This window comes from Ascaphus truei, chromosome 8 (assembly GCF_040206685.1).
Source record: "Ascaphus truei isolate aAscTru1 chromosome 8, aAscTru1.hap1, whole genome shotgun sequence".
NCBI lineage: Eukaryota > Metazoa > Chordata > Amphibia > Anura > Ascaphidae > Ascaphus > Ascaphus truei.
Window position 1 is genome coordinate 76,434,320 of NC_134490.1, and position 17,237 is coordinate 76,451,556.

Consider the following 17,237-nt stretch of genomic DNA (forward strand, 5'->3'; position numbering starts at 1 on the left):
GGGCACTTCTCTAATAGCAAACATTAAATAAGGTAACAGAAAATCCCAGTTCTTTCCATCCTTATCAATTACTTTCCGCAACATTGCCTTTAGGGTTTAATTGAACCGCTCCACCAAACCATCAGTTTGTGGGTGGTACACAGAGGTTTTTAACTGTTTTATGTGGAGAAGTTTGCATAACTCCTTGGTTACCCGAGACATGAATGGAGCACACTGATCTGATAGGATCTCCTTGGGAATCCCCACCCGACTACACATCATCATTAACTCTTTAGCAATAGATTTTGCTGAGGCCGTGCGTAGAGGGATTGCCTCAGGATATCGGGTCGCATAGTCTAACATCACCAGTATGTACTGATGCCCCCTGGCTGACTTCACTAAAGGGCCAACAAAATCCATAGCAACGCGTTCAAATGGGACTCCAATTATTGGTAGGGGTACCAACGGACTACGGTACGCTGGCAAAGGGGCAGTGAGCTGATATTCAGGACACGATGAACAATAATCTATTATTGCTGCCATCAACCCCGGCCAGTAAAAACTCCTGAGAATACGCTCTTTAGTGTTTTCAACCCCTAGGTGACCACCTAGTACATGACTATGCGCGAGGCTTAACACAGTGCGCCGATACGCTTTTGGCACTAACAACTGTTTTACTCTAACAGACTGTTTTTCCTCAAGGCGATTCAACAGATTGTTATCCACCTCAAAGTAAGGATAAGATAAGGGTCTGTCTGGATAAGAAGGGGTTCCATTCCTTACTGAAATGGAATTTCGGGCTACTGACAAAGTGGGATCAGACCACTGGGCACTCTTAAAGTTACTTGGGCTAACCTCTAAATCAGGGCTGCACAACACGCGGCCCGCGGGCCGCATGCGGCCCGCCTGGCCTCTCTGTGTGGCCCTCGATGAGATTTAAAAAAAAAAAAAAAACTTTGAAAAAAATTTTTTTTGAAAAAAAAAAAAACTTTGAAAAAAAAAAAACTTTGAAAAAAAAATGGCGCCAATTCCCTGCGGTCCCGGCGCGCATGCGCTAGGCCCGCTCCGTCCCCCCCCCTTCCCTGCTCCCAACGCGGGGCGGAAGGGGTAGCAACATGCAGCTCCTCTGCGGGCCCGCTCCCCCCCCCTGCTCCCAACGTGGGCCGGAGGGGGAAGCAACACACAGCTCCTCTGCGGGCCCGCTCCCCTCCCCCTTCCCTGCTCCTAACGCGGGGCGGAAGGGGAAGCAACATGCAGCTCCTCTGCGTGCCCGCTCCCCTCCCCCTTCCCTGCTCCCAACGCGGGGCGGAAGGGGAAGCAACATGCAGCTCCTCTGCGGGCCCGCTCCCCCCCCTGCTCCCAACGTGGGCTGGAGGGGGAAGTAATAATTAAATAATTCAGCTCCTCCAGCGGCCTGCTTCTCACCGCTTCCCTCCGCGGCCAGCTTCTCGCGTCCCCCACGAGCTCACCTCCCGTGCCCTCCTCCCCCCCCCTTCCCCCAACCCGCGCCCCCAAGCCCACCTCCCGTCCCAGGCAGCTGCCGCAGGGATATCGGGGGCAGGAGGAGCAAGCGTCCGGCGGCAACCTGCACCCACCCGGGTCAAGGTAAGTCACTGTCACTGTTAGTCACTGTCACCCAAGTCACTGTCACCCACCCACCCACTGTCACCCACCCACCCACCCAGTCACTGTCACCCAGTCACTGTCAAGTCACTGTCACCCACCCAGTCACTGTCACCCAGTCACTGTCAAGTCACTGTCACCCACCCACCCAGTCACTGTCACCCACCCAGTCACTGTCACCCACCCACCCAATCACTGTCACCCACCCAGTCACTGTCACCCAGTCACTGTCACTCACCCAGTCACTGTCACCCACCCACCCACTGTCAGTGTCACTGTCACCCACCCACCCAGTCACCCACCCACCCACCCAGTCACTGTCCCACCCACCCAGTCACTGTCCCACCCTGTCACTGTGTCCCACCCTGTCACTCTTCCCACCCAGTCACTGTGTCCCACCCCGTCACTGTCACCCACCCAGTCACTGTCACCCACCCAGTCACTGTCACCCACCCAGTCACTGTCATAGTCACTGTCACCCACCCAGTCACTGTCACCCACCCAGTCACTGTCAAGTCACTGTCACCCACCCAGTCACTGTCACCTACCCACCCACTGTCACCCACCCACCCAGTCACTGTCACCCAGTCACTGTCAAGTCACTGTCACCCACCCAGTCACTGTCACCCAGTCACTGTCAAGTCACTGTCACCCACCCACCCAGTCACTGTCACCCACCCACCCAGTCACTGTCACCCACCCACCCAGTCACTGTCACCCACCCAGTCACTGTCACCCTGTCACCCAGTCACTGTCACCCACCCACCCAGTCACTGTCACCCACCCACCCACTGTCAGTGTCACTGTCACCCACCCACCCAGTCACCCACCCACCCAGTCACTGTCCCACCCTGTCACTGTGTCCCACCCTGTCACTCTTCCCACCCAGTCACTGTGTCCCACCCAGTCACTGTGTCCCACCCCGTCACTGTCACCCACCCAGTCACTGTCACCCACCCAGTCACTGTCACCCACCCAGTCACTGTCATAGTCACTGTCACCCACCCAGTCACTGTCACCCACCCAGTCACTGTCACCCACCCAGTCACTGTCACCCACCCAGTCACTGTCACCCACCTATCCACCCAGTCACTGTCACCCACCCAGTCACTGTCACCCACCCAGTCACTATCACCCACCCACCCAGTCACTGTCAAGTCACTGTCACCCACCCAGTCACTGTCACCCACCCACCCACTGTCACCCACCCAGTCACTGTCACCCAGTCACTGTCAAGTCACTGTCACCCACCCACCCAGTCACTGTCAAGGTCACTGTCACCCACCCACCCAGTCACTGTCACCCACCCAGTCACTGTCACCCACCCAGTCACTGTCACCCTGTCACCCAATCACTGTCACCCACCCACCCAGTCACTGTCACCCACCCACCCAGTCACTGTCAGTGTCACTGTCACCCACCCACCCAGTCACCCACCCAGTCACTGTGTCCCACCCAGTCACTGTGTCCCACCCAGTCACTCTTCCCACCCAGTCACTGTCACCCACCCAGTCACTGTCACCCACCCAGTCACTGTCACCCACCCACCCAGTCACTGTCATAGTCACTGTCACCCACCCAGTCACTGTCACCCACCCAGTCACTGTCACCCACCTATCCACCCAGTCACTGTCACCCACCCAGTCACTGTCACCCACCCACCCAGTCACTGTCACCCACCCAGTCACTGTCACCCACCCAGTCACTGTCACCCAGTCACTGTCACCCACCCAAGGGGGAGAGTGATGTGAGGTGCAAGGGGGGGAGAGTGATGTGAGGTGCAAGGGGGGGAGAGGGATGTGAGGTGCAAGGGGGGGAGAGGGATGTGAGGTGCAAGGGGGGGAGAGGGATGTGAGGTGCAAGGGGGGGGAGAGGGATGTGAGGTGCAAGGGGGGAGAGGGATGTGAGGTTCAGGGGGGGAGAGGGATGTGAGGTTCAAGGGGGGAGAGGGATGTGAGGTGCAAGGGGGAGAGGGATGTGAGGTGCAAGGGGGCAGAGGGATGTGAGCTGCAGGGGGAGGGATGTGAGCTGCAGGGGGGAGGGATGTGAGCTGCAGGGGGTGGTGGGATGTGTGTGGGGTGTAGGGGGGTATTGTGTGTTTGATGTGGAGGGGGGTATTGTGTGTTTGATGTGGAGGGGTGTATTGTGTGTGGGTGAGGGGGAGAGATGGGGGTATGAGAGATAGATGGGGAGTATCGCAATGGTTGATAGTGTTGGGTTCTGGGGGAGATATGAGGATGATGATGGGTGCTGGAGGAGAGATGATGATGATGATGATGATGATGATGATGATGATTTTACCCGTGCGGCCCAATTTATTTTTCCTTGGAGCAGTTCGGCCCTTCGCACTTTACGAGTTGTGCAGGCCTGCTCTAAATCAATAAGGTCAATGTCTGGTTCCGGTCTATTAGATGGTTCGGCACCATTTTGTTCTGGGTTGTCGCCCACTAGTGCTTTTACAGGGTATGGCTGTTTACTCCCAGACTTATTTGTGCTGTCTAGTTCGTCTCCCAAAATGTCAGCAAATGGGAAATCATCATTACATTCATCTGACGAACTAGTGGCAAGTTTTTCAGCAGCTGGCCATACATTTGGAAAATGGGGAAAATCTCTACCAATAATCATGTCATGGGCTAATTTTGGTACAAGACCAACTTGCCAATTTACAGAGCCACACTGTGACTTAACCTGTACTTCAGCAGTGGAGTAGTTATGTACATCCCCATGTATACAGGGAATATCAATCTGTTGGGAGTCATCTACCTGAATACCATTTATCAAATCTGGGTCTATGAGGGTAACCATACTCCCTGAGTCAAGTAATGCCTGAACCCTTTTTCCCTCTACCTGCACGGAACACCAAGGGTAACTATTCTGACAACCCTTTTTGTTTGCAGAACACACAGTTTGGGCATATAGTGAGTAATCATCCTCATTATTACTACCCACATTACATTCCATGGGTTCAACTATTCTGGGACAGTCCTTTGCCATATGTCCAAACTCTCGACATTTAAAACATTTTACAGCATAGTCCCTTATAGGTTCTTCCCACTTAACAAATTTCCTTTCTCTTGTGGTTATGTCCCTGGGGTTATAGACCCCAACCTGTTCATCTAAATTCCCCCTTTTCCCTGGAACAGTCTTACCAATTTTGCTAGGGCTCTGGACCTTCCGGTTCTGAGGCTGCCCTTGGATAGGGGGTTGAAGCCATTCTCCAGCTGCACTGTACCGTTCTACCAACGCGACTAACTGGTCAGCCGTTTGGGGAACACTCTGGCTGACCCAGCGACGAAGGGCAACAGGTAAGCCTCTCAGAAATCGGTCCATCACTAGTTGCTCCACAATGTGGCTGGATGTGTTGATTTCCGGTTGTAACCACTTTCTGGCAAGATGTATTAAGTCAAACATCTGTGATCTTGTGACATTATCCAGGTTGTAGGTCCAGGAGTGAAACCTCTGGGCAGGGACCGCCGTTGTCCCCCTAGGCGCGCCAGGATCTCCTTTTTCAGTTCGCTGTAATCACTGGCTTGAGCCGGTTCCAGATCATAGTATGCTTTCTGGGCCTCCCCACACAGGAACGGTGCTAGCAGGCTTGCCCATTCAGCCACAGGCCATTTTTCTCTCTCAGCCGTCCTCTCAAACGCCATCAGGAAGGCCTCTACGTCATCTGGAGCCACCATCTTTTGCAGGTAGTTACTCACTCTAACCACCTTTGGGTGTGCTTCTGCGACATCCCCGGTAAGCCTCTCAGATAGGCCCTGGATCTCCTGATGTAAGGCATGGGCAGTATTTTGCTGCTCCTCTCTGAGCAGGTGATGAGCTTCAGCCTGGGCCAGCACCAGTCTCTGCAATATTGCCATGTTTTCCTGCTGTGTGGCAATACCCTCAGCCAGCCTGCTGTTGGTTTCTTGCTGTAAGACATAACCCTCAGCAGCCCTTCTGTTGGTTTCTTGTTGTGTGGCATTAGTTTATTGCTGTGTAGCATTAGTTTCTTGCTGTGTAGATGCGGTTTGGATCAGGGCTGTGACTACTTCCTCTATTCCCTTTTGCATCTTACAGGCTTGTCAGTCTGCTGCCCGCATTAAACTCCACCATATGTGACAAAGTAACTTCTTGCTCTGTACCTTTTGTCCAAGGATCAGCACTTTCACACAGCCTTCCAGGTAGAGGAGACAGTCTTCTGACACAGAGGTGAAAAGCTTGGCCTGTTTATTTTGCCATACAACTGCTACAGCAGATAACAGGAGTAAATCAAACAAACAAAACAAAAGTCTTTTTCTCAGCATAACACAGCTTTTCAGCACACCCTCCTCTTGAGAGTCAAACAGCCCTGTCTTGCTCTGTTTAGAGCAATCTTTTAATCATCTCTCTGCTCAATCAGCTGCTCCAGTCCTGTGAAAGCTGGGAGAGCTAGAAGTCCGGTCTGGATTCTCCTTGGTAAATCTCCAAACCGTGGAGTGGAGCAGAAACCCTGCACTAATTTAGGGCCGTAATATCCCCTTTTCACTACTGTTCCCTCCTATCTGTCACACTCCACCCCCCATTTTTTCATTTTGAACCCACCTAACCACCCATCCCATTCCCTTCTAACTTTCTGTACCCCATAACTTTAAGTAAATAAAAAATATTGTAAAAAAAATAAAAAGCTGAAGTATATTCTAGACTCTAGAATAGTCTAGACAGTTCAGCTTCTAAAGACTCCAAGGGAAAAAAGATGAAGAATCTAGAGGGATTGTAGTTCTTAGTCACAGCTGAGTCAACCTTTGGAAAATTCAGCCAGGATTTGACATCATTATCCAACAATGGATACATATTAATGAAACTTCTCAGGGATTAGGCATTTATTTTTTGGAGATAGTCAGCGCAAACCTCACGGGCCTCCCGATGTCGATGGAACCGAATGAAATAAAAGGATATGGATAAAAAAGAATTAAAATCTCAGTGTATTAGATACACATGTGGGGGATGGGGGAAGAGGGGGGGGGGGAAAGGGGGAGGGGGGTGAGGGCAGGGGGTGGGAGCAAGGAGGAGGATAATGCTGGAGGGGTTGATAATTGGTTTTCCACTTTAACTAATCAAAGAATACATAAAATTATGGATTCAGTGACTCACACGGGCTTGTGTGGTGTCTCTCCCTCAACGCTGACTGTAGTGGATTTATTACAGACTCATATGCTGGAGTCTCAATATACATAAAACTCACACGGCCTAATGTGAGTCCTTGTCCTCAGAGGGTGATGTCCTGTATGGATGGTGTCTGGGTTGTCTCAGCAGAATTATCCCCCGATGGGTGTAGTGTGTGAGTGTCTCCTCTCCCCGTTTCCCAGATGACCAAAAGGAGTGTATGCCAACAAGGGATCTTCACACCACAACTGCCACGCTAAGAAGGAGACGGGATTCCCTTCTCCGAAGTCAAGCAGCAACCAGGAAATCAAAAAAGGGCCAGTATATATTTTTATATACTCTTTTACACTTCGTACACAATCACATATCTATATTCCAATTTATTTGAATAGCTTAGGCGTTGCAGCACTTTCTCCGCCACAAATCCTAGGGAGCACCCCAGTTCAAACAACCTCCACATTTATTTTTTGGAGTAGACCAAACTCCATCAATAAATGTATTTAATTAATATTAATTAATTGATGGACTGGAAAAGACCATACTTTCGACCATAATCCAATATAAGCTTTATTCATAACAATGTTATTTTTGTAGGCTCCTCAATAAGGTAAGGGACGGTATTCTAAAATTCATCTATTGCTTCCAATTTGAAAGAACCTATTTCTTCCAATGTCACTCCTTCTTCCAACTCCTCTGAAGAATTATCATCATACTCAAACCATGCATCCATATCCGGTTGTGAAGTACACTGGACCGGATCTCCATTCAGATGTAATCTGAACCTCTTGACAAACTCTTTACACACCTGATCATTAATGGCTTCCATACAGTACTTTCAGTCATTGCTTACATTCAAGAAAAAAACTCAGGCATTTGCAGTGGACATTACTCCCACCGTTTTGGCGCAATCACTGAACGAACAGAACCTGAAGGGAGATTCTGATCTCATGGAGAGGATTAGTCAAATTCATTTGAATGGAGTTGCACTCTTTTTCCAGATTTGCGAAGCAGAACCACAGCATATTAAATAGTGGCAATGTAGTATCTGCGTTAAAGATATTACAGTTTAAAACAGGAATTCAAAATGATAATCCTACAACAAATCCAATGCCATTATTACTGTGCTACTCCTAATGCATACAAATCCCTCCACCACAAAAAGCTAAAGAATAGTATTGTAGCATTACCTCAATAACACCTTTCATCTGATCTCCCAGGAATGGTAATCCTTCCAGGTCTTTCATTGTTACTATGGAAAATGGAAGAGATTTCACAACGGAAGATGCTCTTAAATATGCCACACAGGATCCTTTATTTTCACAGAATTCGTAATTTGCTGCTAGAATATCAAAGGCATCCTGTAGTACGGAAACAAAAAAAGAAAATACGCACTTTTTATTTGGCTGTAAATTATATTTGTACACAATCTTCAAAAGACCTCACGCCAGACAATTCTTACCATAATTTAAAGAAATTTAAGACCAGATCCACAAATCTCCATTATTGCTCTATATATACCAAGGGCTAACAGGTATCTTCAACGCTCATCAATGCAGTGCTAAGTGCTGTTCTCAGCCGTAACGTTGGTTTGAGACCTGATACTTTAGTAATAAAGGGGTCTCTCTGTCTCTGTCTCTCTCTGTCTCTCTCTCTGTCTCTCTCTCTGTCTCTCTCCCTCCCTGTCTCTCTCTCTCCCTGTCTCTCTCTCCCTGTCTCTCTCTCTCCCTGTCTCTCTCTCTCTCCCTGTCTCTTTCTCTCCCTGTCTCTCTCTCTCCCTCTCGATAATCTGATTTATGAGGAGAGGCTAGCTAAATTAGATTTGCTTACATTGGAAATGAGGCGTCTAAAGATGGGATACGTTAACTATTATTATATATTTATATATTGCATAAAAAGAATATAGAAATATATTCAGGGACAATATTAGGAGCGATTTCAAAAGAACTATCCATCCCAAGGGCAGTACATAGGACTCAGGTTCATCCTTTAAGGTTGGAGGAAAGGAGATTTCACCAGCAACAAAGGAAAGGGTTCTTTACCGTAAGGGCAGTTACAATGTGGAATTCATTACCCATGGGGACTGTGATGGCAGATACAATAAATTTGTTCAAAACAAGACTAGACATCTTTTTAGAAATGAAAGGTATACAGGGATATACCTAATAAGTAAACATGGGGAGGATGTTAATCCAGGGAGTCATCTGAATGCTAATATTTTGAGTCAGGAATTAATTTATTTTTTCCACTTAAGAGACATCACTAGATGATATTTCACTGGGGGTTTTGTTTGCCTTCCTCTGGATCAATATACTGTAGTACAAATACAGGATAAGTATCTGTCGTCTTTATTTAGCATAGGTTGAACTTGATGAACATATGTCTTTTTTCAACCTCATCTACTAGTTAACTATGTAACTATGTAACATGGTGTAAAGCCAATTCAAATGAGATAACTAACAGCTGTTGTTTTTGCATATTAACCTCAGGGAAAATAACGCCTGTTACTGATTTTGATAACATGATGTTATGAACCATGATTTACCGAAGCTTTGTGGATCTGGGCCTTAGGGGGTTATGGCTTGCCTACCATTCCGGCTCGCCTGCAGGTTGCCATTGCTTTTACTCAATAGCAACTCAGCCTTTCTACTGTAGGTCCTGGGTCCTTGCTCACTTTCTTGGATCCTATATGGACCTCTTTACTTTCAAACAGCCTCCATTGGTTACACTCAGTATACCCTCCCTCCGTCCCCCCCCCCTTCCCTCTTTCTCCCTTGCCCCCCCCCCTACAGCTTTAGGAGCCATTACATGTACTGTGAGTCTCTGCTTCAAAGCACCAGCGCTTACCTTCTGAGTGTACCCTTACATGTCTGTTATTGATGTTCTACATGTGTCCCTTTATTTTAAGTTGAGTCCTTAGGATCTGATTAAAAAATTGTTAGCAACTCTGGTTCAGTTTGTGTCTGTGATGTTTATTGTTTCACACTACCTTGTGTAGTCTCTCTGCTCACTCCTATACTTACTTTGTTCCAGTCCTTAGCCTCTATATACAGTTTAGTGAGTGCATGATATTGGGGAATTTCTCTCTGCCTGCTCTCCACCTTTGGAGTGACCCTCTGGACTAGTTATATACCTGACCTTATGGGCTTGTGCTCTAAAGCACATTAGTGACATCAAAGAGGCAAACCAAACAGTTTAAAAAAATTTTTATATATATTTATTTTCTTGTCTTAATATATGCAGCTTTTGATTACCTTTATTGAAAACGAATTACCTAAGCTGCCGATCGACTCATTCTTCGGTGATCGATCAGTAAAGATCCTAAGCAGAGTTCACTAAATGGCTGCATTTCAGTTTTAATCAATCCTTCAGTTAGTGTAACTCAGCAGCTACAATGTATTCTTATATTCTATGGTAACATTATCTATTGTTACAGTTTACAGCTCAAACTGCTGAGAATATTGTCAACACATGATCACAAACAGGATAGAAAAATTGGCAAAAGCGCTCCAATGCCTGGACAATAAGGTATAATGATGCCAGAACCACCTTCCAAAGGTATTCGCAATAACCAATATTGATAGTGATATATAATAACCAGAATGGGTACTATCCTCCTGAAGACAGGTGGTGGGTAAGAGGGTATTTAATGGGTGGTGTTACACTGTATATTTATCCTTGATAAAGAACGCTGTGACGTTCAAAACACGTTGGATGGGTCCCATGACACATTAAAGTACCCTTTTATTCATTTTTTTGTACTCTGTGTCCTTCCTGCTCCATTTGGTTTGTGTGCTCCTCCCACTTTTTTTCACTTCTATGATCACAAACAGGAAAGTGTTACAAAGATCTTGCATGGCTGAGGAACTGTATTACAAACCTATTGAAATCAAAAGATGCTCAGTATATTAAAACTCATTAAAAATGTCATTTATGGTTCATTTTTAAAATAAAAAAAGGTAGTAAGTATTATCTAAAGTAATAGTACAGAACTGATTTATTTAAAAAAATAAAACTAGACATGTAGGATATTACTTGAATTTAATTAATAGAAGTTTCCATGTACTCGTCTCTGATTATCACTAATGCATTTTAAAACATCACCCCCATACTTTTAGTTGTTTTTAGCTTTAGCTTTGTATATATTAGGGCTTCTGTACTTTTAAAATAATATGCATTGTAATAATAATTCAGCAATTCCATTGTGCAAAGGGGTTAACGTTAAGATTCCTAAGCTTGACCTTTAGTAATATAAACATATGTTTTAGAAATGGATGCCACAGCCGGCTTTGAGAAATGTCATCTTATGAATCATTGTCATACAGGTGAAGAGAAGGGTAACCATTTCTACAGCTGTAATTTGTCACCTTTCGCAGGGGTAACATTAATCTGTGCCTTCTTCAGACATCCTTCATTCTTATATCCAGAGGGCATACACCTTTATAGATAGCCGAAAAAAATATAGCCCTAATAAAATATCATTGCCAAATCAATGCTCGGTGTGGATGTATTCAGTTTGTTGAACTTGCTGTACTATGTGGCAAAGATGTTGGCCTTCATGCTCTTGAAAATGAGTTGAAGTGTAATCTATTTGTTTTACTGCATATAGTTGTAATGAGAGGAACATGGATAACTTTATTGAGCTTATTTAAGGGGAAAAAAAATAGGCAGACTATAAACAGTTGCTTTTTATGGCCATTCCAAAATATTTATTTATTTATAAAAATGTTTTACCAGAAATTATAGGCTAAAGCAGTAACATTCCAGGCATTATTGAAAACCCTGCTCTCTGATTGGTTAAAATTCCGGGCATTATCCAATCAGTAATGCCCGGAATTTTAGCAGCTTGCAAAGTGCAGTTTTCAATGTGTTTATTTCCAGCCAATCAGCTTTCAGAACAGCCGAGACAGGGCAGGGGATTGGTTAGAATGAAGTAACGGCTCTGAGAAAGGGCAGGGGATTGGTTAGGAAGTATCAGCCACAGGTTTACTCCTCCCCTCCCGAGCTGACTGAGATTTTCTAAGCAGATTCAGTTGAATTGTGTGTGTGTGGGGGGGGGGGGGGGGGGTGGGAGTCTGCAAAGAAGTAAGTGGCTGTCTGCAGTTTCTTTGTTTTTGCAGTTGTGTGTGAGTGTGTCAGTAGCAATGTGTGTGTGCTGTGCTGTTGTGTTGTATATCTGCGTAGAGGTGCTGTGTGTGTATATAGAGCTCCAGTGTGTGTGTGTGTCAGTGTCAGCAGCAGGGTTTATGGGTGTAGCATGGGTGTGTAGCAGCAGTTTGTGTGTGTGTGTAGAGGTGCTGTGTTGTGTGTAGAGGTGCTGTGTATACAGGTGCAGTGTTGTGTGTGTGTATGTTGTGTTGTGTATAGAGGTGCAGTGTTGTGTGTGTGTGTGTGTGTGTGTGGTGTGTGTAGAGGTGCTGTGTTGTGTGTAGAGGTGGGGTGAGAGTGCAAAGTTTAGTACAGTAAGTGGCTGCATTTTGATTGTGGCTGCAGTGTGTGTGTGTGTGTAGAGCGGATGTGTGTGTATAGAGCTAGTGTGTGTGTGTGTGTGTGTGTGTGTGTGTATAGAGCTCCAGTGTGTGTGTGTGTGTGTGTGTGTGTGTGTGTGTGTGTGTGTGTGTGTGTCAGCAGCAGTGTTTGCGGTTGTAGCATGTGTGTGTAGCAGCAGAGTTTGTGTGTGTAGAGGTGCTGTGTTGTGAGTACAGAGGAGGTGCAGTGATGTGTGTCTAGAGCTCCAGTGCGCGTGTGCGGGTGTGCGCGTGGTGTGCTTGTGTGTGTAGAGCTACTGTGTGTGTGTGTGTGTGTGTGTGTGTGTGTGTGTGTGTGTGTGTGTGTACACAGAGGGGGCGGCAGTGTGTGGATATAGATATCTGCAGTGTAAGTGTATATACAGTACAGTAGAGGTGGTTTCGTGTATTTACTGTTTTATTTTAATAAACTATTTAACTATACAAAAGTGTCTATTATTTATGAAATAAGCCTACATTTAGCCTATAATAGTAATAATCCCCTCAGAACAGGGCATTATTGGCCAGTAATGCCCTTTTCTTCTGGGATTATTACTTAAGTAATACATTGAGAGTTACCTCTCGTTTTCAAGTATGTCCTGGGTACAGAGTTATAACAATACATGAACAAAAAACAAACAGAAGTGCGAGCTCCATAGCATGTAACTGTTTAAACAATTGCGTACATTTATTAAAAAACTGCAGCCCAAAGGAAATGCACTTACAGGATTAAAAAAAGCAACCATACGTGGGAGAGAAATCTCTATGTGTAGTCATCTATGGGGGTGGGGGAGTCCAAGAGAGGCAGGGTACACCTGATCAGCTCATAGCCACAACCAACTCCTGTCACGAGCTGGCGCCAAATCGCCAAGCCTGTCAGTGCCTCCGCGTCCTCTGCTCCTGCATAGATCAGATGCCAGCACTTGGAAATTCAGCTAATTGGATAGCAAGGACGCCCAGGACTCCACGTGCATGCACCACACGTGATGATGTCACCAGCCCTACGCGTTTCGTCACATAAAAGCGCCTTCGTCAGGGGAAGTCCGATTGGTCAGTAAGAGACAATGAAATAGGCTGGATGATGTAAAGCTATTCTCATGCCTTGATTACTGATTTACCACAAATCGGTAGTTTACAAAGTTAAATAAACATTAATAAATTGTAAAGCTTCACAATAAATCATAAACAATTCTATTGTTCGCACCAAACACTGAGAATAACCCAACCAATTAATTAAATTAATTTAAACACTCACAATGCATAAAGTGCAAAAGAAGTATCCTACTAAAACCAATCTCACATTCATCAAATATGAAAAATTAACCAATTAAATTGGAACCTATATCTATAAATGATTTTAACTAATATTTAATATTTACTATAACATCAACTCAAAAAATTATTGATATATAATATTAAATAAATATATATAACTATATATAACTCCCTGTTTGTAGTGGGAACAACACAACACCAACAACAATATACACTAGTCAATTGACTTGATCACACAATCCAAAAAAGAAAATTCATATAAATAAATAAACAATTCTATACAGGGAAATGATAATTATTTTTAATAAAAATTAATAATAATAATAATTGTGAATTTTAGTGCAATTAAATATTTAATAAAAATAAAAAATAAATAAAAGTTATTAATGCTAAAAATCAATATAGATAGAACTGGACTTAACTATAAACTTGAATATAAGTACAAAGCTCATTCTGAAGATTATCAATAACCAATTCAAGTGTCTTTAATTTATCCTCTCTATATTTTACTAAAATTTTCATTAGAGATAAAGAACACTGTTCAAGAGTGTCATTCCAGTTCTTTAAAACGATTTCATCCATATCAAATGATGGTATTTTTTTAAAATCCTTAGCCCTCTGGGAATAATATTTTCATCAATATAGTGTTGGAGGGACAATCTATCCCACCAATGGGGATAGGTTTAAGTCACTATGTATGAGAGAATCCTTCTGGATTTATTCTCTCGATATACTCTCACCCAAGGGTCTAAATGAGTACTTGGACACAAGCACACTGGTTTAGTCTGTTCTTCTTCTGCTGTTCTTTGCCTAACTGCTCAGGCTACTAAATTGATCTCTCCCCTTGTCTTAGATATGCAAAATTATTAATTAGGTAGGGTTCTGTTGTTTTTGGAGAGTTTTTCTTTAGTATAATTAATTCTATGTTTCAAATAGGTGCTTATATTCAATGTATATATATTCTAGGACTGGTACTGGTACCTGTAGCATAATAAGAGACTTTAACGTTCAGCACGTTATTATTGGCTAGTCTCTGGCACTCTATTGGCTCTGACACCTGTAGCACTGTTAGAGACTTTACTGCCCAGCACGATTTTGATTGGCTAGTCTTTAGCACATAAGGGAACTCATTGATTGTCAGGGAATCACGGACCCCTGATGAAGCAAACCAGCGAAACGTGAACGTGTTGAGTCTGGATCCCTGACTGACTTGGATAGGAGGTGCCCAAGGATCGATGTCATCGTGTACGGACGCTGATCACGTGAGGATCGGAACGCGGAAGTGCAAGTCCCAGCCTAACATCGCAGGGAGCCATCAGCGCCCCGGCTACCCTGTAGGAGCTACACAGCTGTCGTTTTACCAACCTCAACCACCGGACACTATCCAGTCTGTCGTACAATGCACTTGCATGGGGTTTCCCTGTAAGTTGCCATTGCCAACTATTGTGTGTTTTTATAATATACAAGTACTACTTTCACCATCCTTGTCCAGCTCCTTATTTGTTCTGGTCCACAAGTGTATCTGCACATCTATCTGTTTTGAAGATAACTACTAACAGACTACGTGTGGAACTTACCTTACTCTTGTGAGTGCATACTCACTGGAAGTTGCATTTCTGTTTAGTTTCACAGACAGAATTGCACTGTTTGTGTGTTTTTATTTGTTTTTATTTTCCATGCTTTCACCGGTTTTCTGTGCTCCCTGAGTTTCTACTACTGCGATTGCGGAGGTCCACCAAGGAAGGTCCAGTGAGGGTTGAGCTGCAATTCACCAGTGTTTGTACTGTACTGAAGGTTTTTTTTATGATGTTTTTATTTATTTGTGTATTTATTTATCTATCCACTTCTATACTAATTGAACAACCATTGTGTATTGACAAGTGTTGAGTTATTGATTGCTTGCACAACTTAACAGGAGCACCGGGTGAATATTTGTTTTCAATTTGAGGAAAATGCAAACAGAAAATTGAACAATGTATCAAAGCAAACTTTTATTCACACTTTCTTTGCATTAATTACCTCCAAGGTAATACCCAGCATACATCTCTCTATACTTATTTTCAGTTGCCTGAAGGTTCTGAATTATCTTCACATTTAGGGTTAAAGTTTCCCATCCACAAATGAACCCAGGCAGAACACACAGGTCAACAAATGTCCTCTTGAGGTACAGTTGGCTTCAATCTCCGGACTGGTATGAGTTTCTTGCCGGAAGCTCACAGAATCCCATCCCTTCTGCATAAAGGAGAGCATCTGGAACCTGTGAACCCCGTCCCTACAGCGGTTGACATTGAGCGTACCTATGCGCAAAGCCATTGTTATTCAGGAGTATATCCTGTGCTTACTACAGCACTCCGGACGAATCCTGAGTGGCTTGTGGGCTCGAAACAAGTAGTATAACATCTGGGCGTGAATATGCCCATATGCTACGGTTGTCCCTCAATAATTCCAGTAGCGAGTGGAGGATGAGCAAGGCATCCTTCCACTTCTCGAAGGGACATCTTCTTCTGTAAAGGGTACTATCAATGAACTCAACTATTTCCTGGGTGGGGATAACAGGGGCCAGGGGGTCCACCAACCCCATGATGTCAGAGGACTCCCCCTTAACTAGAACCCCCAATCCCCAGGCTCATCTTGGCTAAGGATCTCAAAACTCCTACCCTTCCCTAGAAGAGCTAATCTCCTCAACTATAAAATGGGTCCCCTCTGTGGTGTTTCAAGCAGGCGATTATAGTACACATTACAATTTGTGACACTGGGGTTGTGTTCAGGGATAGCTGTGGCAGTTGGAGGTAGTGGCCTCCTGAGTGACTTTGGGGGCCATCGAGGCATGCAGTGACTTCACTGCTTCCCCCACCATGACTCGGTATATGGGATGTCATAACAGTCAGATTAGTAATATTCTGGTGAGAGTTTCCCCTCAGTGAGCACCCCATGTGGAGGCTGCATCTCAGCAGGCACCTGCACCTCAGCAGGCACCTGCAGAGAGTCCAACTCTGACTCCCCATAAGAGGACCCAGATCAGCAGATGCTCTTTGATATTACTTGGAGCACTTTCCACAACACCTCCCCCATAAACACTTTCCCCACCCCTTCCACCATACCCCCAACCACCCCTTAAATTCCACCTCCAGTATCATCAATGGGGGTCAGTCCTTAATTATTCCCCTCCTCCAGTTACACAAGTAGGCACAGTGCCCCATGTATGACACTTATAAGTGACAAAACTGGAGGTGGACCCTAACTGACCCCTGAGTCCCTGAAGACGGTTGCGTCCAGCAGGGTAGATGCACTCAAGCATGTCTCAGGGGACTTCTTTTTTTATTTATTTTTTACAATCGGGAATGATAGTGGAGGGCACACTATATTTATATCCAGTTTAGAGCCTCATGCTGCATAACACTCTGGCGCCCCACCCCTGGCTATTGGTCTACACCCCTATCCCCTCCCACCAATTCCAGATCCCCTGACATTATGGTCTCACCCCCTTGGGGATCTGGAAATTGATCCGGCTCCAGTTCACCAGCCTGGGATTCCGTGCCAGGTTTTAGATCTGACACTTTATTCCCAGACTGGCTTATCTTTATGACTGGGCCGGACCAGGCCACTCTGTGCAGAGGGGGGAAAGAACTGCGGTTGCAGTGATCTCTCATCCATCCTCTGGGGGACCTTATCCCTTTAGAGCCCTACTTTGGTGGGGTCAACAGGATAGGGTGCTCTGGCAGAGGAGGA

The 17,237-nt window shown here is 45.2% G+C and overlaps 1 protein-coding gene across 1 annotated transcript in view; it reads right to left on the reverse strand.

The window, feature by feature from the left end:
* DNTT (DNA nucleotidylexotransferase) overlaps positions 1 to 17,237 on the reverse strand; it is a 257,582-nt gene that overhangs the window by 166,908 nt on the left and 73,437 nt on the right. The window contains exon 4 of the mRNA XM_075613065.1: positions 7,917 to 8,087. Coding sequence (XP_075469180.1) covers positions 7,917 to 8,087 — 171 coding nt within the window. The remainder of the gene's footprint in view (positions 1 to 7,916; positions 8,088 to 17,237) is intronic.